The sequence below is a fragment of the Solanum dulcamara genome, chromosome 9, assembly GCF_947179165.1.
Source record: "Solanum dulcamara chromosome 9, daSolDulc1.2, whole genome shotgun sequence".
NCBI lineage: Eukaryota > Viridiplantae > Streptophyta > Magnoliopsida > Solanales > Solanaceae > Solanum > Solanum dulcamara.
In genome coordinates this window covers 72,943,759-72,964,297 of record NC_077245.1, presented here as the reverse complement: position 1 = coordinate 72,964,297, position 20,539 = coordinate 72,943,759, and the positions used below count along the sequence as shown (strand labels likewise).

Sequence of the window (20,539 nt, the reverse complement as noted above, 5' to 3'; positions counted from 1 at the left end):
TTATAAATGTAATTTAAATGTTATACCTCTAATACGTGATTGCAATATATATATAGCCGATATATGTTGGACTAAATACTATAAGCAATTAAGGAGCAATTAATGGTTGAAGGAGAAGAATTATAAAATCCTATTATAGAGAGAAAAAGGTGTCTATATAGCAGATTTTGTATAGCAAAAAATATGACTCCTATGGCAGTGTTAGATTGTTGTTAGGAGTCCAACAACGTTGAGTTTGCCAAAAATAAGGACAATTTTTTTTTACTAAAATCTCACATTTCGAATTTAACAAATAAGTTTAATTCGAGAGTCAATTATAACACTAACGAATAATATATCAAAATGTAGTTAAATAATATAATCAAAACTAAGTCATGATTAAACAAAGAAAGACACATACATACCTTTGATTTTTTTCTACTGTACTTGATGGCAACATGCTTGTTTCGTCCAATTTCTTGTTGAGAAATTTTCAATTGAAAGAGAAAACACAACAAAAATTATCAAAAAAGGAGAATCTATTGTCAATTATTAATTATGTATGATTCATATATAATATTTAAAGCTATCAACTAAAAAGGTTAAAAGAAAGATTGAAAAAATGATAATGAATACAAAAAGACGATTTAAATCAAAATCAAAGTAAGAAGAAAATTTAGAAGTAAAAGAAGAAGCATTAAATAAGGTAAAAGTAGGTTAAATTAAAAGTTAGAAACTTGTTAAATAAGGTAATATTTTAATTGATTTAGAAGTGTAAAATATTAGGACTTTTTTGCTATTTTTTTAGTCTCTATTTTTTTTGGACGTGTCATTTTACAATGTCGTATTATATTATACTGTATTGTTTTGATTAATATTCTATTTAGATAGATTGTATCAAATCTCATACATTCATAATGTTAGGCATAAAAAATTTCAAGAATAATCTTACAATATTATTAAGAAAAAAAAGATACAAGATAAGTTTTTAGAAGTGTAAAATATTTGGACTCTTTTTCTAACTAAAATAGATTTGATAAAAAAAAATCAAAAAACTTTCAAAAAACTTATATTGTATCTTTTTTTTCTTAATAATATTGTAAGATTATTCTTGAAATTTTTGATGCCTAACATTATGAATTTATGAGATTTGATACAATCTATCTAAATAGAATATTAATTAAAACAATACAGTATAATATAATACAACATTGTAAAATGACACGGGTTTTAATAACCATCTTATAAAATAAAAAATTTAAAATTAAATTATTTTTAAATATAAAAAAGAAATTATTATTCTTTCCGGTATAAACTAAAAAAGGAATATAGTGAATCACATATTATTGGAGTTGCCTGAGTATTAATTATTAATTAAAAACTAATTTATAGATGCTCCTCCACTCCATATATGCATTCATCAGAGCTGAGAACTGTGACAACTGTTTGTTAAGATCAACCCCTTTTTCTTGAATAATAAAGAAGCAAAATACTATACTATAGTCTATAATAATAATAATAATAATAATAATAATATTATTATGTTTTTTTTTCTTTTTAAAAGGAGGAGCAATACATCACACACTCTAATGAAGATCCACCCTTTTTCTTTTTTCAACTAAAAGTGTTCTTCTACATTTGATTTCTCAAATACCCAAAAGCTTATTTTGAGTCCAATTTCACCATTCTTGAATAAAAATGCCATCTTTATGTATTTTGTGTTAATGGGTATCAAAGTCTTGAATAAAAAAGCAATCTTTATGTGTTTTGTGTTTATGGGTATCAAATTTTTCTTGTTTTCTTTGGGATTGATCTGTAAAGATTGATTTTTTAGTTGTTTTGACTGATGAAGAAAATGGTGTGACTGATTTGTTAGAATTCTTGGCATATTTATTTTTTGGATTTCTTATAAGTGTTTAAGTTTAGGATTTTAGTAATGGAGTCAAGAATGGATCATTATGAGATCATGGAACAGATTGGGCGTGGAGCATTTGGTGCTGCTATTCTAGTTAATCACAAGCAAGAAAGAAAGAAGTAATGAAAAAAGTTCTTTTTTTCTTGAATGCTTATGAGATTTGAATTTGATGTATTATTGATTTTGTTTCTTTAAACTTATTTTTGGGGTTTGTTGAATTAATAGGTATGTGCTCAAGAAGATTCGATTAGCTCGACAAACAGAACGTTGCAGGAGATCTGCTCATCAAGAGGTAGTACATTGTGTTGTTTCTTCATTTTATTTGGTTATGGTTTTTGCAATTTGTGTATTTCTTTCTTTGTGGAGTTACTAATAGCCTGTTTCGCCAAGATTTTGAGGAAGTCAAAAAGTGTTTGTTTTATAGAGTTGAGCTGTTTGGCCAAGCTTATTGAAATAAAAGTAAGTGTTTTTGAGTAGTAGCAAGAGTTTTTTTTTTTTTAATGACAAGAGAAACCCACAGCCGCTACTCTTTGGGTGCGCACAGGGTAAAATCCCCGTTCTTATGCAATAACTCGCAAACTATACAGTAGAGGTAACCCGCAATAGGTAAGCCCAGTGCGCCAAGCTCGACCCAGAAGGCAAACCCCTTGCTTTCGCTGGCAAGGGGTTTCGAACTTGAGACCTCCAACATGGAAGTCCCAAGCCCAAATTATTGCTCTAATATTAGTAGCAGTGGCTTATGGATTGATTAGCCAAATACGAACTGCGATTCTCCAAAGTAATTTTACGAAAAGCACCTCCGACAAAAACACATTTGAAAATAAGCAGATTTTGGAACCAAACAGGCCATTAAATAAGGACACAGAAATTTTGGTGCTGGAAGAAGAGAATATTTTCTTTAGCTTAAATTGTTGAATATGATGGGTTTTTTTCCTGAATGGTATATATTCAGGCAGAGTGTACTGGAAATAGAAAAGGTTTTCTTTAGCTTAATAGTTTGAATATGATGCCTTTTTTGTCCTGAATCTATTGAGTTTGAAGCAGTGTTATCAAAAGCAAAATGCGCAAAAGAGCTCTGAAGCCCGTTTGGGACTTTAAGCGCATAGTGCAAATAAAGCCTGAGCTTTAATGAAAAAATACAAACATATGTATGTTTAGTCCAAGATTAATAATTATAAGTATGAATGACAAATATATGAACAAAGAAATTGAAACAAAATTACGATAAAGTGACGTATCAATTGTTTAGTGTCGCCTCTTCAGAATAGGCTCATTGGCAAGGAAAAATATGCTTAGAACCTTGATGACTACATTGAAGTGCACATTAAGCTCAACATGTTTTGAGCCTCGCTTAGGGCTTAAGCGTGCCTTTGACTCTATTTGGCACCAGGGATGCTCTTGGTATCCATTTATCTAGTTTCTTTTGGCTTCAGAGCTTAAGTTCCTCCTTTTGCCGATTCTGATTTTACCCGATTTCTTGTCTAGCTCTTCCTGTCCATTGAGAGCATTTTCATATCACTTGATAAAGATTATACATCTGTAATCAACTCTATGTCGGGAACTTAAGTAAAATTTCAAGCAGTAAATGTGGCTAAATTCTTATGTTTTCTAGATGTGCTCCATTTTGTCTCTATCATATACATTTTTCATTTCAATATGTTCTCATCTTGGCTCTTCTTGTTTATTTGGCTCATGGGACTCTCTTCTCTATGTAAATTTACGTAAATGCAAAGCTATTCAAAATTCTTGACGTGGATTTTCTTGCAACTTGGATGTGCAGATGGCACTAATCGCTCGTCTTCAACACCCATATATTGTTGAGTTCAAGGAAGCATGGGTAGAGAAGGTGAGAGACATGATTTTGTTTTCAAATGCTGAGTTGACTATAATTTCCTTAAAATTGATTGTAATTATTTTACTTCCATGTCAATCATTCTGTAGGGATGCTATGTCTGCATTGTTACTGGCTATTGCGAAGGTGGTGATATGTAAGTCTCTGAATAACTTTTCATTTTTTCATTAATTTAACTGCTAAACTTAAATTTAACGATGCCTGTTTTGATAGGGCTGAACTGATGAAAAAAGCAAATGGGCAGTATTTTCCAGAAGAGGTATGTGGATTATATATAACTGGGACATGTTAATTATATATCTAGATTGTAGACTACAGACATGGGATAACAAGTTTATAGCTAATATACGAGTTGACTTGTTCATTTGGTTGGGGTAATGCATTATTGTTCTAGTATAAACTTCAGTTTGTTTCGATTTCAAGTGTCTCATCCTTACGAAAATGTCTACTATGCAGAAACTGCTGAAGTGGTTCACTCAAATTTTGTTGGCAGTGGAATATCTTCATTCGAATTTTGTACTGCACCGTGACCTTAAAGTGCGTATTTTATTATCAGTTGATATCGTTTTTTTAATTTTTTCTCTCCAATTCCATTTTCTGAGGTGATTTCTGCACCTTTCTGTGGCAGTGCTCAAACATCTTTTTGACCAAGGATCACAACGTTCGCCTTGGTAACTACCGATGCTTTTGTTCTTTTATTGAAGTGAAGATGAACACAGTCAATTTTTCTGATGTAGACCTGCATATATATTTTTCCCCTTATACTTTTTTCTCCAGGGGATTTTGGCCTTGCAAAAACGTTGAAGGCTGATGACTTGGCTTCTTCAGTATGTATCTGATACTCGATGCTTTTCTTTGTCATTTTCACCTAAGCTTTGTAACTCAAATTAGTTCTACATTCATAAAATGAAATGTAGGATCCAGCATCGAACGGGTGAATCAAGTTGGTGTTTCAATTCATTTGGTCAATCATTTACATTGTAAAAGTTAATCTAACAGAAAGCAGACGTAGAGAAATGCATCGGTTTATATGTCTTATATTGTTTATTACTGGCATAGACTCATTTCAGAAATCATAGTTCATTATCTTATTTCTACCTCTTTTGAATTTTCCTTAACCCCGATCCATTTTTAGAATCTTAAACTCCCAATTTGGCCATCCATTCTATAAAAGGAGAAAAAATATCTCGAAACATGCCCATTATGGAACATTCAAGATACATTCAGGATATGTGAAATCCCGATGAAACGATGAGATACTATTAGGAGATGCTCCTTGGTATTGATGTCCTCTGTGTCCAACATGTGTCACTTTGGATCAGATATGGGCAACAGTCCGAACTTGCATAATGATTTAGCACAGTCGTGCTTCATTGTGCCTAAATAAAACCTGGCATTCTGTTTCTAAATATTTTCCGATTTAGCAAAGGCATAGAGAAAATGGGAACCAAGGATGCGAACACTCGGGAGCATTACATTATGGATGGATCTAGCCTACATCTTCTCCCCCCATCCCCACCCCCTAGGCCAAAGAAAAAAATAAATAGAAATAATGGAAGATATCACTTGATGGAATCATGGAACTAATTGAGCTAAAACTTCCAGTGGAAGAGATTTTCAGTAAGCTGATGGTGTTCTATATTCCAGGTAGTTGGAACTCCCAATTACATGTGCCCGGAACTTCTTACGGATATTCCGTACGGTTTTAAATCAGATATTTGGTCCTTAGGTATGTAACTCCGTTGCTTCATTCTGGTTCAAGTGCATTTATATCTTACTTTGAATGTGGTGCCAAATTCTACTGGAGTTCTGTGTAGACATTCATTTCCAATAATTTTGGGAAGAAACGAACCTCTCACATCTGTATGTCATTTGTTACCAAACCTTTCAATTCATAAGGTTATCTTCTTTCCCAACGTTAAGGACAGTGGTTTGTTGTAGCAATAATCTCATGTTTATTTGATATAAACATGTCATTGTGGCTTCTTCTATGTCTTAAATCCGTTCATTTCTTGACCAGGCTGCTGTATGTATGAAATGGCTGCTCACCGCCCTGCATTTAAAGCATTTGTAAGACTTCTCGAGTATGTTTTTTTTATCTCCATTTCAATTCCTCGGATGCATAATAAAATGGAAACTGACCTTATATTTTATCTTTATTGATTAATTTACAAATAGAAGCTTAAATAACTGAATCTGCATATATAGAGACCTTATGATGGGTGGTGGTGGTGGTGGTGGTGGGGGAGGGGGTTCCTTTGTAAGTTAGTGAATTCAAGTGACAAATCAAATTCCAACTATATTGTTGAAGATGATGTGCTTTTTTTTTTAGTCCATCCCAAAAAGAATGTCGTCTTTCTATAATTAGAAATAACCTAACTTTAAAATCCCCCCTTTACCCTTAATGAAATGAAATGATTTATAGCTACAGAAATGTCTAAGGTTTATTTTAGACCACAAATGTCAAAAGTCTTGCTTTCTTTCTTAAACTTTGTGTCAAGTCAAATAGTGCCACATAAATTGGGATAGAGGGAGTGGATATTAAATCAAAGTACAAACTGTCCTACTTATATTGAGAACTCAGTTTAGACTCCTAATAAGTTAAACCCTTATATCTAACTAAAACATTAAGATAAAATCAAACTGAAGTGATAACAATAAAAGAATAATTCATGATGATAAATGATAAAATATTGGAGGTTTTAGCTACTTAAAGCGAGAGTGCATCCAAAAATTGGGAAGAGTGCCACTAATGTTGTGGCGAAGGAGGCCTACTATATGCATATTAATTAGTAACCGGTGGAATACCGAACTAGACAAAATTTCAGTGAACTATTGGAGCTATCAGTGTGATTGATCAATGATTTACTGTAGCATAATCTTGAAAACAGTTGGTGCTGAATGATGCGGTGAGTCTTGGTTGTGGGAGCAAATAAATGCAATTTCATCTCTCATATTCACCTTATTGTATGTTGTTTCCTCAAAATGATAAATATTTGCTACTTATACTGAATTTGACAATTTATAATACAACTTTATACTGATTCAGGACATGGCAGGACTGATAAGCAAAATAAACAGATCATGCATTGGCCCATTGCCATCTTGTTATTCTCCATCCTTGTAAGTCAGGCCTTTTTTTTGCGATCATAATTGTCTTTGTGCTAAAGCTACTGCTCATAGTGTTTAATTGATAATTTGTATGTGAATATTTAGTCATGTTTTAGGAGATAATTTTTTGTTTTTCTTTCCTTTCTTGTGACTGTTAATGTTCTGCAATGGTCCCATTATCCACCAAGTTCTGAACCGTGCTAGCCTCGTGGATTTCTTGATTATCAAAAAAAAAAGTTATTCTGCAATGGTCTATCTTCTCCTTCCTCGTGACACGCGACAATTTCTTTACATTTGAAGCAAATATAAACACTTCGAAATACTAGAATTTGAAAATATGTGTACTCATAATCCTTACGGAAGATGTTGCCTGTTCAAGTTATCTAACTTTCAACAGACAACAAATCCTAGCCTCAATCTTTACATGTGAATGCTCTTTTCTTCTGTTACATGCGTTATTTGAGATGTAACATTTGTTTGTCATTATATTTTATTTGGATATTGTTTTCACAGAAAAACAGTTATTAGAGGAATGCTTAGGAAGAGCCCCGAGCATCGGCCTACTGTAAGCTTACCAATCTTGCAATGAAATTTGTGGCAGAATGTCATTTCCATTGTCTGACCTCAATATTTTCAGGCATCGGAACTCCTGAAGCACCCATATTTGCAGCCTTATGTGGATCAGTATCGACCATCCTTTAGTCCTCCTCCATTAAGTTCTCCTGGAAAACCTCTCACTGCTGGTCGTGATTCTGGAAAGAACATGGCAGAAAGCCAAAGTAGTACCAGTTCATGCAGTGATAAAGATAGTTTGAAGTCGAGCGAGAAGAACTTGCAGGAAATGACTTGCAATGATGACCATAAAGGCACTAACACAGATGTTGTCTTTGTTGATCACGAAGACTTTGAGCAACATTATTCTAGTGAGGAACATCATAGAGCTGATGCAGAGGACTACAACTCTAGGAACATTTTACATGACGAGAAAAAATGTGATGCAGAAGCTAAGAAACCCACAACTATAAAAACTATTATGTTGGCTTTAAAAGAGGGAAAAACGAGGGAACATAGTTCTCCAATGAGAGGCGGCAAGACAAAGGTCAGTAGTACTGGTGCAAGCAAAGCTAACATTGAAGCATCACCGAAAGTCCTAAAACCGAGTTCACCTACTCCTACCTCTAAATCTAATGCACATACATTACCTTCTTTGAAGAATCAGGTATCAGGTCCCTAATCCTCTTATCTCGACTTGCGCTCAACTGTTCTTTTGATAATTGTATGTTTTAATTACCTCTTTCCTTGCAGTTGCCTACCGCTGAGTCCACCCCGAAGACTAAACCAAGAAACGGGGGAATCTCTCCCTCTGGCACTATAAGACAAGTCGCCCATGATAGGTCACCTACAAGGCCAAGACAGAGAACACCTCCTAAACTGACTAAGCAACCGTCGTTTTCTGGAAGGCTACAGCCAGTGTATCATGATGCCTTGAATACTGCGAACGATGATGTAGAGTGTGGTCCAAATGACAAGTCGCATGACCCTGAAATGATTCCTAATTCTTTTTCTGATGGTAGTCATATACATGCCACAAAGAAATGCCCCGAAAGAATCCCTAATTCTTCTCTTGATGGTTGTCACATACATGCCACAAAGAACAGCATGCTACATTCTCGAAACGTTTCATCAGGAGCTTCAAAAGGAATGCAAACAGAGAGCAGCAATTCTGCTTCTTCTTCAGTGTCGATCCAAGGATTTGAACTTTGTGATGATGCAACAAATCATTTTATGAACTTGACCGCACAAACGGTTGGAAGTCATGAACAAGCTAGTGAAACTGAAACTGTAGGGTCAAGACCTTGTTCAATTACTACATCATCACACTCAGATAATGCTTATAGTTCAAGAGGTAACCGCGAAGATAACCAGAAATCTGAAGCAGGCTCCATTAAAATTTTTGAGGAGAATCATCAAAGTTTGGACGTTGGTGCTTGCGGAAAGAGATCAAATTCATATATAGCTATGGATACTGCCTCTCAGCACTTGATAGAGATTGGTCTTTGTGAGGGCGATTCCTCAACAAGCAATCCTGATACTACAACTGATATTTTGCATCTGACAAGACCCAGTTTAACATCCTGTGTTGACGACAAGTCTTTGTCAAGGTTGTCATCCTCCACAACAAAAAGTGTCTCTCCGGCTACTCCACTCGTTTCCTCAAGCCAAAGCAATTTCCTCCACTCTAACCTTATTTCAAAAGCCAATGACGATGACAAGTTCTTGACCAGGGAACTCTTTCCCTCGACAACTGAAAGTGCCTCCCCTTTCACCCCTCCTATTTCAGCCAGCCAAAACAATTTGTTGGCAGACAAGGTAAGTGTTCCACAGAATGTGATTCTTGAAAAAGCAGCTTCTTCTCAGCTCAAACCAGCTTTTGATGATATCATACATGTCATAAGGCACAGTAGTTTCCGAGTGGGTATTGAGCAACCAGTGATTGACACTGGAGAGAGAAATGTTGATGTTGGAAAATTTATGAATGTGGTAAGAGATGAGCTTGATAGAAATCTAGCTTCTCCTATTGCTCCCAAATCGTCTACTTCTGGATCGGTGAGTGTTAAATCTAATATATCCGATAGTGTCCATAATAAGGAAATGGATGTAAGAAACCAGAGCAGTCCCACCTCTTCATGTCCAAGATTAGATTCTTCGGAACCAGCAAAGACCAACGCAACACTTGTGGAGGACGAACGACCAGTAAAGGAAATATTAGATGTCAAATCTTTTAGGCAGAGAGCAGAGGCACTTGAAGGGCTGTTGGAATTATCGGCTGACTTGCTGGAGAATAACAGATTAGAAGAGCTCTCTGTTGTTCTTAAACCATTCGGGAAGGACAAGGTGTCACCAAGGGAGACAGCTATCTGGTTGGCTAAGAGTCTGAAAGGAATGATGCTCGACGATTCTGCACGAAATTCATGATCCATTATGCAGATGGCATGTCCATTACTTTCACTAGTGTTTCTCTACACTTCAACTTCCAATTGAGTTCTCCAAGGGTAACAGTTAAAGAGGTTCTTTGACTATCCTTTTGGCTTTTAGTATTTTAGCAATTATTTCTTTCTATTAATTGTAAATAGAGAGCACACAAATTTGAATGTTTTTTTATTCCACGAAATGTAACACAATGTCTCCTAACATTACCTTTTACTTACTGTTATCGCGATTTTGATATGTTGTACTCTGCTGTTTTTTCAATGCATAAACTCTTTAAGTCACTCAATTCTAATGTATTACATATATGTACTCGTACCCTGCTCCAGCTACAATCGTTCATAATTGAGAACGATAAATAGATGACTATGCACGTTGATCAATAGTTTCACGATGCCAAACGAATTGTTGATTTTCTGCTCAGGATCTGATTGATAATGTTCTTGATTTGGTAAGAAATAGGAATATATGGTTGGCAACATTACACATTTTCCATGTCAACTTACCTTGAAGAAACTTTTGCTTCATGAAGAATTGGTTACATTGTTTCAAGGCAATGTTGTTCGGATTTTTTAAAAATACTGTTGCACCCGTGTTGGATACTCCAAAAATGCCCTACTTTTGATGAGTCCAAGCGACATAGTTTCAAGGAGATTGACAAGTTAATGACACAAGCTTTTGCTACTTGGTCTTTCTGTTTTACAATACACCAATTATTTCAATCATGTAGTTGTTGCTAATGGTGTTTTAAAGTATTTTTGCAACATTATATGTTGATGAATTAAATGATGATACTTTGGTATTTTGAATTTGTTGCATTTTAAATATGAAATTGAAAATCATGCCAAAACACTTGAGACAAACAACTCGGGGTTGTTGGGACCATTGTTATAAGTTGCACTCTCATTAAATTCATTTAGCACAACAATTTTCACATTGATGGATGAACAGTATTAGGAAGGCCAGACTTGTAACGTGACACATAAACACCTAACAAAAAGACTTCTATGTACACTATTGTGCTTGATACGACACTATTGTCAATAATGTGTGACAAAAAATATAAAGTACATTGTCCAATTGAATCATATTTAAATATCATAGACATACTACCTAAAAATATATAGATTAATTGAATCTTCAAATACATCTTGATTGATCAATACTAATGAGCTGGAGATATACTCTCCATCTCAGTAGCCAATGTATGCTATTCCACAAACCAAACCTCTGGTGAATGAGTTTTGAAGTACCTTCAAATTACAAAAGAAATAAAAATTCAATCAATTAAAAAAGTATAAATTGAGCGGAGGGCAAAAATGGATATTAGAGAGTTATAAAGTAAAAAGATAAATATATTTCCTCTATTGCACATAAATTTTGCAGGGAAAAAATTTACGGATAGACCCTTGTATAGTTAATGACAAATTGATAGCATCTTCCTCACAAAAAAGAAGAAGAAGAAGAAAGAAGACGACAAGCAGTAAAGAATTTGATGTAGTTCAAAAACGTGTTTGTAAATGGCTATTTTTACAATGACTTTTTCAAACCATACAAGCCTATAAAGGTGTGGCCCTGTGGACATAGGAAAAGCTGAAAAATAGGATAAACATTTTGATCTAATTTTCAAAATGCCTTTTTTTGGTGTTCCATCTTAATACCAATGTATTCAACTTCAGCTACTAAACTTGAATACAATCGGTAAGATAATAAATGAAGACATATAGTAGTTGGTTAATATATCAACATCAAGAGGGATCCGTACAGAAATAAAAATATAATGCATCTAATTTTCCATGCAACACTATGTGAATGGTAAACAAATTCACTTATTTGCTACCATGTTAGCCTTTCTAAGACAGTAACCTATAACAAAATATCATGAGTTAGCCTGTTCTTCTTCACTCGTGGATTACATTGAGTATGTCATCGTTGTACTCGATCTCCAATTGCCATATAAGTTTCTATATTAACACAGAGTTACATTCTACGTTAACATAGCTGTAGTGATTCTAAATGCACCGACATAAGCCTAATAATATGCCTTCATGAGGTAATTGACTTGGTGAAAACATTCTATAGCAGACATATTACTTCTTTCAAATTTAGCATTACATTTCGTCTTCAATGTTTTCCGACATATCGCAAAGGGAATGCATTCATCACCTCTTGTACAATGCTCTTAGGTATCATAAGCCATCGTTTTATAAGTCGATGTCTTACAGTAATTTCGGGTCATGTTGCTTGGAATTTCTCAAAATATTGCCGCGTTCATGCTGGATTCTCCCTATCCTACTCCTCGCTTCTCTGATGAAATGCCAGATTTTCTTGCCTCTTCTCCACAATGGGCCTGCTAAGGGATTAGTCCAAGTTAGACCGAGAAGTAAGAGTTTGTAATTGAAATGGGGGGGGGGGGGCTGAATAGAGAAATTCTCTTCCCACGTAGCCCTCCAACAAAGGACTGGGAAAGAAAAAGTCACATTCCCAAATAGTCCATAGGGACCTCGTCTCCCGCTAGATAGCCGAAATAGGTCCACCTAAATTTGAAATTTTCGTTTCAAAATTCAGCTCTACTGTTGAAAATTCTGAATCTTGATCTTGTATTGAAAATAACTGGGTATCTTTTGAGTTATCAAAAAAAAAAATTATTATACTCAACATAATTCTAGAAGTCTCTTCCACAGATGAACTCCGTTTTTTTTTTTTTTGCTTTCAAATTTAATTTCTTGTCACTTTCAAGTACAATTTTGTTTTCTTCTTCTCTTCTTCTCAGCAAGTTGTTCCAATTTCAGGTAAGCTTCTCTCTTAATTTTGCTTTAATCTTCCCCCATTTTTTTTTCGAATTTCTTAATATAGATAAAGGGATAGAGTTTCAAATTTTTTGTTATGTGTGAATGTTGCTCATCAAAAGCTATTAGAGATTTCAAGTTTAGCTTCCAAGAAAGGTATTTCTGTTGATTCAATATCTAAACAAAAAGTTGAAAAAGTAATCTTTGAAGGAGAATTCTTCTGGCAAGAAGTAATCAAACAATTTGGCATTCGGCTGCAAAGGGAGCAGAAAGGTCTGTAATTTTCTGTCCTACAGAAATGAAAGGTAAGACTGCGTACAATAGACTCTTGTAATCAAGTTTTTCTTCGGATCCTGCGCATAGCAAAAGGCCTTAATGCACCGGAGTGCCCTTGTCAATATCAATATAATATATGTGCTTCCTAAGTTTCTATTTAATATCAATCAAGCAATTTGGCATTCAACACTCTTCAAGTTCATTGTTTGAGATATTGTTGTAACTTGTGATCTTTCAACATATATGAGAGCCTGTCGAAAATCAACAATCTACCTCACAAGTAAGAATAAGGCTGCCCACACATCATCCATCTATTTCTAACTAGATATGATAAGGCTCGTAGTCTTAATTTATATTTATACGTGATCAATTATATTTTTAAAAAATAAATTAATTTTTAATATTCAATATTTTATTTAACACGCATAACAAATATTCTGCTTAGTGATTCATACAAATTTAGTTAACAAAAAAGAAGTGATGAAAAACTAAAATAAACGGTTGAATTGAAAATTGGGAAGAATTGTAGAATATATTTTAAAATGGCGGTACTCCACTGAAAATATGAAAATAGTAGTTAAAGGTCACAATATGATGTTGTTTTTTTTTTTAGGAAGAGGATGATTCTAGATCTTTTTGTTTTCTTCTAAATTTATTAATAATTACTTCTATGAAGAGAGTCTGAAATTATAATTTGATCCTTGATTATCCCTTTCTATACTAATATATAGATATGAAAAGACCTGTTTATTTTATAATTGCTTGATTATTATTTTTGAAAAATAAACTATTCATTAATATTTATATCTAAACACGACTGAGAATAATAACGAAGATCACACTTTACGATTAATTATCTTTTTTATTTTTAAATTGTATCAACATAAACTTATTTTCTCTAAGTTATATATGAGCTAATAGTTTTAAAAGGAAAAAGGGTAAAAAATGTCCTTAAATTATTTGAAAAGAATAAAAATATCTTTCATTTATAATTTAATTCAAAAATATATTTACTGTCAATACATTAGTTCGAAAATACCCTTATTGTTATTTAATGACTTGAAAATATATTAAGTTCCATTGACCATTGTCAAGTAATGTCAAATTATTTGTCTGTATTATTAGGTGTATATATGAATGAAGGTACAATTATTGATTGTTTCCAATTTATACACATTTCAAGAATGTACTTTTATATCATCACTTCAAATTTCGGTGGATAGAATTATTCGAAATTGAAGATCTATCTAAAACAATTTTTTTAACTCCAAGCAGGGGTGGATCTACGTTGGGTCTAGAGGGTTCGGCGTTCGTTAAAAAATTACACTATATATATAAGATAATTATTTTAATTTGTATATATATATTTAACATTGAACCCCCTAAGCATAAAATAATGGACTTAGCTCAGTGGTAAAAAGGTTCAATATTTTGCCTAGTTGTGTCAATTCGCGGATTCGAACCTCGTTAATCACACTTTTTTTCTTTCTAATTTTAGGCGCATTTGTAGGCTTAGTTTTAGGTGTGCTTGATTTTTTTTGAACCCTCTTGATAAAATTTCTGCCTCTGCCACTGCCTCCAAGGTAGAGTTAGATCTGATACATTTTATCTTTTTTAATTTTATTTGTGGGATTGTACTGAATATCTTGTTTTTGTTGTAGAATTATTCGACAACAAAAAATAACAAAAACTCTATAAAATTAATAGGGAAGAATACAAATTGATCAGAATATCGCGCTATTATTAATTTTTTTTTTTTAATGCGTCAAGATTTAAGGCAATTCCCTTGTAGCTGTTATTTTAGTTTTAGTGCTATAGTAGTTTGGTACTGACAGAGAATTTGCAAAGAGACGTACATTTTATTAATTAATAATTGATAAATAAGCAAAGGTGTGATCGAATCTGAAAAAAAAATAATCAAAACCGTATCAAATTAAGAAAAGGCTTATTCTTAATCCAAAATTACAATTTTAGGTTTTTCTTTTTGAGAATTTCAAATTTTACATCAAATATTATATTTAATATAAAATTACTCCGATCCACACCAAATTTGGTGTATGAATAGTGCTACACCAAATTTGGTGTTACACTATTCATCACACCAATTATATTTTTTAAAATATTTTATATTATTTTATTATACAATACTTTTAATTAAACATTATATAAATTATATGTTTTAATTAAAAAAAAATATTATTTTTACATCATATTTTTATAATATTAATTTTAGATTAAAAATTTATTTTTTTAATAAATTATTTTCCTTTACTTGAATTTCTTAAAATTAAATTTGTGTTAATTCTACTATAAATTTAAATTGGATATAAGTACAATTAGCCTTTACAAAATTAACTATGCAAAATAAAAATAAAAAATGGAAGTAGATGAAGATTGTTGATTTCAATAATTTCTTGGTCGATATAAAAATAATAAAGGACAAAAAAGCTCATTTTGAATTACGTAATGTATAAACAGAGCATTTATGAAAATACCATAGTAATCTTAAAAATTAAATATTCATGTAGAATTTAAAAATAAAATTTTTAATTATATAATATTTATTTAGTTATATTTCATTAACGATTTCACTTTTGTTTATACCGGATATAGAAAAGAAAAGAAAATTTTCCAGAAGGAATTGGATAAAATAAAAATATCAAACTCCATGTCTGAAAACACTCTCTTTGTTGTCAAAGAATCCTCCATGTCTGAAAATCCATTGCAGCTTCTGTTCAAGACATACGAGAAAGTATCAAACTCTATCCAAATCCAACTTGCTCAATTCATAGGTGTAATCCCAAAAGTTCCATCATCTCATAATAATGATCACCATTCCTTCAATGCGATCTCTTCTTCACCTTCTTCCAAGAATCAAACTGCTTCAACTATGCCTCTTCAACATATTGAATCAACCAAGAAGGTATTTTTAAGGGTCTTCAGTTTTTTAGTGTTATTGTAGAGGTATGCAGATATTGCACAACAATTGTTTGATGAAAGTTCTCATAGAGAATCTTAGTGTCTTTTTAATTGTACTGTAAAATTATGGTTGATTGCTGAAATGGGTTTTGAGTTAATTTAACCGAATTGACAATGGTGCCTTGATCTAGTATGTGTTTTATGTCTTATGGGAAGTGGCGGAGTTGGGATTTTCATTTAGGTGGCTTAAAATATGAAGAAGTGAACACACTACGTGTAATTTTGTATAAACAGCTTAATTTTGCGTTTAAGGGATGAACCCCTCAGCCCTACCTGGATCCGCCCTTATGGGTCGGTGTTGTCTCTAGTAGTATATGCTAGAGGAGGCTAAGTTTTTACCAGATAGTACTAAAGAAAAAAAATGTTTCTTTTGAATCAAAAGTAGGGGTAAGGTCTTCATACACCCTATCCCACTTGTGGGATTACACTGAGTATGTTGTTTTGAATCAAATTCATGAAGGGTTTTGAACTCTGCCTATATGGAGAGCATAGCCAGTTCCAAGGCCGGATAAAAAAGCCGTGTCGCAGTATGTAGACTGCAAGCATAAAAATAGCTAACTATGATTTATCCTCTGCTCTGGATAGTATTTGTTGTGACATGCTACTTGGATGCGTGCTACATTGTCGAAGTGGAATTGGCTTGAATATAGCGAATGGATATAGAGAATTTATATAGTTGGTCTGAACTATGTTTGGGAATTGAGGCGTAGTTGATGATATAAATGCAGGAGGATTTTGCAATTACCACCAACAAAGAAAAGACTACATAGTGATTAAATTGCTGCCTTAAGGAGTCTTGGTATAAGAGGGGGAGTGAATATATTGTCTTATTAGGTTATTTGAGCTATTAGTTCTGTGATTTGTAACAACTTCAGTGGTGCTGTAGGTGAAGTATTGCATTTAATGTTTAGCAGCGATTGTTCTTTTGTTGAGAGGTGTTGTTTTAGTCTTGGAATATATGGGTGTTGATGCATGAACTAATATTAGTCTTAGGTATTTGCTCTAGACCTTGTATACATCAAGCTCTTTGGTATGTAACTGTTCTGGAAATTGAAAATGTTAGGTGCTCTTTATTCACCAGGAGAATGTGACCCAGCATATCTTGGTTTTCAATTGTTAACCATTTGTTTCACACCACATGTTTTTTTTTTAATGCAGTAAGCTATAATACTTGTGTCACTCCTTTTAGTAAAAACGGAATATCTCAGCATATAGTTTGTGAACATAATTTTTAATCAACCAACTTTCTTTCGCAGGAGAAAAGCTCTGGCCCAGTGACTAAAGAAGAGCTTGGAAGAGCTACTTGGACTTTTCTTCACACACTTGGAGCTCAGGTCAAGTATCCATCTTTTCTATAGCAGCAGTTCTCTTTCTACTCAGATTTAAAAACCTTGAAATGAGAAATTTTAGCCCAAGTTGTTTAGGCATTCAGTTGGACAGTATTTAGATATAAGGCATGTTCATTAATTTTATTGATACCATCGTTAAGAGAGGTGAGACCACTTATTACCCCTCAAATTGTTTGATCATGATCATTAATTCTTCTATTTTGACAATTAACGGTCTGATTTATTTTATTCTACAGTGTTGTTACATGTTTAGTCTACCCGATGCATTTGGTTGTTAATAAAAGTGTCTTTTAAACTCGGACACCACGGTTATAGGAAATGTAATTAATTATACAATAATGGTCCACAGGGTAATCCTTATCTGCATGGTTCTCTTTTTCTTTTTGTCCTCGAAAGTAATACTTTTTTCTCATTGAATATTCTTACCTGTTGACCTTAATGATCATGAGCTCACTTGTTCCTTTTTCCCAGTATCCAGACAAGCCAACCAGACAACAAAGGAAGGATGTGAAAGAACTGGTATGGTGCTCAGTCACCTTAAATGACTGTTCTTTCTTTATCTCAGAATTTTGTGTTTGAAAGATGATATTACTTTAGGTCAACAGAGCTACTTAGAAGGTTGAGGTCATCTGCTAATAGTGATTATCTAGGGGTAGAATAGTTTCCCCTTATCCCTAGTTCATAATGAACAAAATTACAATTCTTTTCTGGTGCTTTTCATAACCAATGAGACAAAATTAAGGTGACTGTCAGTAGGGGAAGTGTTACGCATCGATGCGTCCATTTTATGGCAAGTTCTTCCATTATATTCTTTATGACCTTGATGTCCGTATCACATAACGACTCTGCTCGTAGGTTTGGAGAAAATTTGAGGCTTTTTAGAAACTAAAGGATTGCTTTTGTTGTTTGGCCGCAGATGGCAATATTATCTCGCATGTACCCTTGCAATGAATGTGCAGATCACTTCAAAGAAGTTCTAAGGTACCTAGTTTATGAGCTTTCTTGAGAGCGATAGCAATAGGTATATTTTCTTTTTACAGAATTATGCAGTTCATTTTCCAATTCTAAACTGTTAAACCTATATGGTATGGGATTGGCTTAACATCCACACGTGGTAGACTTTGCTAGGTGCATTTTTTTTAAAATGAAGCTGGGACGCGCCTCAAGGCGTGCTTTGGGGCGAGGTGAGGCAAAGCACCTTCGGGCACACTACAAAGTTTACTGCTTGCAAACACCGATGCACACACGTGGGTGTCTTGCGCTAACACCGAGGCGCATGCCAGTCGAACTTTATATATCTAAGTCTGTGATGGGACAATTTGCCACTTAGTTATAAAAGGTTTTTTATTTTATGATGGACCACTTGTTGATTGACTTCCATTGTATTCTTTATTGTTGTCTTCTCAAAAATCATACTATTGAACTGTCCTTTTACTCCCAAAACGCAGTTCTTTCTGACAAGTGAGAAATTTCTTTTCCGTCATTTTCTTTACCTTTCGCTATTCTACAGGTTAGGCTTGGGGTAGTTTGGCGCCCTGCACCTGTTTCTCCCTTAGCACCAGCAGTATTAGCAGTTTTCACGTAGTTCCCTATCCTGTGATTTATGTGGCTACTGATTGTATCGTGTGTTTTGGTTATTGTTACTGTTTCCTTTTTCTACGTGATATGTGATGCTTCCCCTAGTACTTGTTATATTTCTTTTCTTATGTATGTTAATTCGTATGCATTACCTGAGCCAGAGGTCTTAGGGAAACAGCCTCTCTACCTCCGTGAGGTAGGGGTCAGGTCTGCATACATTATACCCACTTCATAACCCATGTTGTGGGACTATGTGTGTGCTGATGGTGGTGGTCGTGTACGTAAATCGAAAGTGTCATGAAAAAAGAGATGAGTTGCAAGTAACCGAGTCAATGGTGGACATTAAACGGCAGAAACCAATTAGTCTGCTGCTATAAAATTCTCAAAAAGTTTAATGAGTTTCTTTGTTTCTCATGTTTTTTACAGAGCAAATCCTGTACAAGCTGGATCTCAAGCTGAATTTTCACAATGGTTATGTCACGTGCACAATGTTGTCAATAGAAGGTACTGCGGCTTAATGGTTTTTCTGTTTCCTCCTGTGCATCTTTCATGACAAGAAAGAGGACAAAAAACTCTTTTAAGTATGATATTAATGCATTGGCTCCAAACTCTTTATTTTGAATCTTGTTAGTACAATCTTATTTGAAACTCCTCCTGTTTTAATCCGACCAATCATAACCTCTACTTCTCTCTGCTGATAATGAACTTGTCAAGTCCCCTTGATGTTCAGTGTAGAATGATTTTCTGGAGTTGAGTATTCATCCAGTGACAGAACTACTTTAGTTAATTGCTTCTGTTAAATGGACCTTGCCTAACTCAACCCTAAAAGTTAGCTCAAAAGGAAGAGAATTTGGCCAAGCCATATAAGGAGTCCTGTGGGATCTTTGTCCCGGTCTGATGTGGGACATTCTCATCACCCCCCCTCACGCCAGACACTGACCGGACTGGAGTGTGCACAATCATGAACTGGGTTTATATTAGGCCTGACTCTGATACCATATTAAATGGACCTTGGGTCCAATTCAACCCCAAAAGGTAACTCGAAGGTAGGAGGATTGCCCAAGCCATAGAGGAGTCCCAAGATCTTTTCCCGGTCCGATGTGGGACCTTCTCATCAGCTTTACAATTTTTTCTTTAATGAGTCTTTAAGTTGACATTTTATCTTTATCAGATTAGTTCTTCTGTCTCTTTTAAAAACCGATACATAATCTTATTACTGTATTTCTGAAGCAAATCCCTATAATTTTATACAGTTTGAGCAAGGTTAAATTTCCATGTGACCGGGTTGATGCTCGGTGGGGCAAGCTTGACTGTGAGCAGCGTGCATGTGATTTACAAGGGACTAATAAGTTTTGGTTTTGGTCTTGACACATATTGAAGCTTATATTAGGAACATGACATACAAGAAAAGATGATCCCAGATTTTGTTGTATCATTCAAACCTCCAATCCAAGGAAACAAGATGCATATTTTGACTTTGAGAGCATTCAGTATGTATAATAATTTATAGTACCTGGTGAAGCCTCTGTTCCCAGAGAAATGTAAATTTATTTCTACAATGCAAAGTGGCATCTGTATCTGTATTGTTGAGTGCTGGTTATAAACCTTTGAAAGCCTGGAGGAGACTCAAGTAGTGTTGATGTTTTAATTTTTGCCTTTCACCACTTTAAGTGACAAAAAAGTGGCAGAAAATACCACCGACATCGAGGGGGGGAATCACGAG

At 34.1% G+C, this 20,539-nt stretch overlaps 2 protein-coding genes across 3 annotated transcripts; both read left to right on the top strand.

Annotated features, from left to right (window-relative positions):
- The first annotated feature begins 1,549 nt into the window (after positions 1–1,549).
- On the top strand, positions 1,550–10,122 carry LOC129903229 (serine/threonine-protein kinase Nek5-like). The gene is made up of 14 exons (XM_055978734.1): positions 1,550–2,013; positions 2,120–2,186; positions 3,675–3,740; positions 3,836–3,882; positions 3,960–4,005; positions 4,203–4,283; positions 4,375–4,417; positions 4,524–4,573; positions 5,394–5,475; positions 5,767–5,816; positions 6,796–6,869; positions 7,371–7,422; positions 7,495–8,076; positions 8,163–10,122. Exons 1-14 carry the CDS (start codon positions 1,916–1,918, stop codon positions 9,831–9,833), a joined length of 3,009 nt encoding a protein of 1,002 aa, XP_055834709.1. The 5' UTR covers positions 1,550–1,915; the 3' UTR covers positions 9,834–10,122.
- Positions 10,123–15,550: 5,428 nt separating this feature from the next.
- LOC129904265 (FAD-linked sulfhydryl oxidase ERV1) lies at positions 15,551–20,432 on the top strand. Of its 2 annotated transcripts, none has more exons than XM_055979806.1 (6): positions 15,551–15,833; positions 17,146–17,223; positions 17,710–17,757; positions 18,155–18,219; positions 19,243–19,320; positions 20,070–20,432. In XM_055979806.1, exons 1-6 carry the CDS (start codon positions 15,579–15,581, stop codon positions 20,182–20,184), a joined length of 639 nt encoding a protein of 212 aa, XP_055835781.1. In that variant the 5' UTR covers positions 15,551–15,578; the 3' UTR covers positions 20,185–20,432. The 2 variants fall into 2 exon arrangements, with proteins under 2 accessions (XP_055835781.1, XP_055835780.1); XM_055979805.1 differs by having other exon boundaries at positions 15,553–15,833; positions 17,146–17,228; positions 17,688–17,757.
- Positions 20,433–20,539: the final 107 nt, after the last annotated feature.

What these genes read in the sequence shown, in the direction of transcription:
- LOC129904265 (XM_055979805.1), top strand. Translation starts at nt 15,579, where the DNA reads ATGTCTGAAAACACTCTCTTTGTTGTCAAAGAATCCTCCATGTCTGAA. An exon ending in ATATTGAATCAACCAAGAAG is followed by an intron (nt 15,834 to 17,145) that starts GTATTTTTAAGG and finishes TTTCTTTCGCAG; the next exon opens with GAGAAAAGCTCTGGCCCAGT. An exon ending in GGAAGGATGTGAAAGAACTG is followed by an intron (nt 17,758 to 18,154) that starts GTATGGTGCTCA and finishes GTTTGGCCGCAG; the next exon opens with ATGGCAATATTATCTCGCAT.
- LOC129903229 (XM_055978734.1), top strand. Translation starts at nt 1,916, where the DNA reads ATGGAGTCAAGAATGGATCATTATGAGATCATGGAACAGATTGGGCGT. An exon ending in AGGAAGCATGGGTAGAGAAG is followed by an intron (nt 3,741 to 3,835) that starts GTGAGAGACATG and finishes ATCATTCTGTAG; the next exon opens with GGATGCTATGTCTGCATTGT. An exon ending in TCTTGTTATTCTCCATCCTT is followed by an intron (nt 6,870 to 7,370) that starts GTAAGTCAGGCC and finishes TTGTTTTCACAG; the next exon opens with AAAAACAGTTATTAGAGGAA.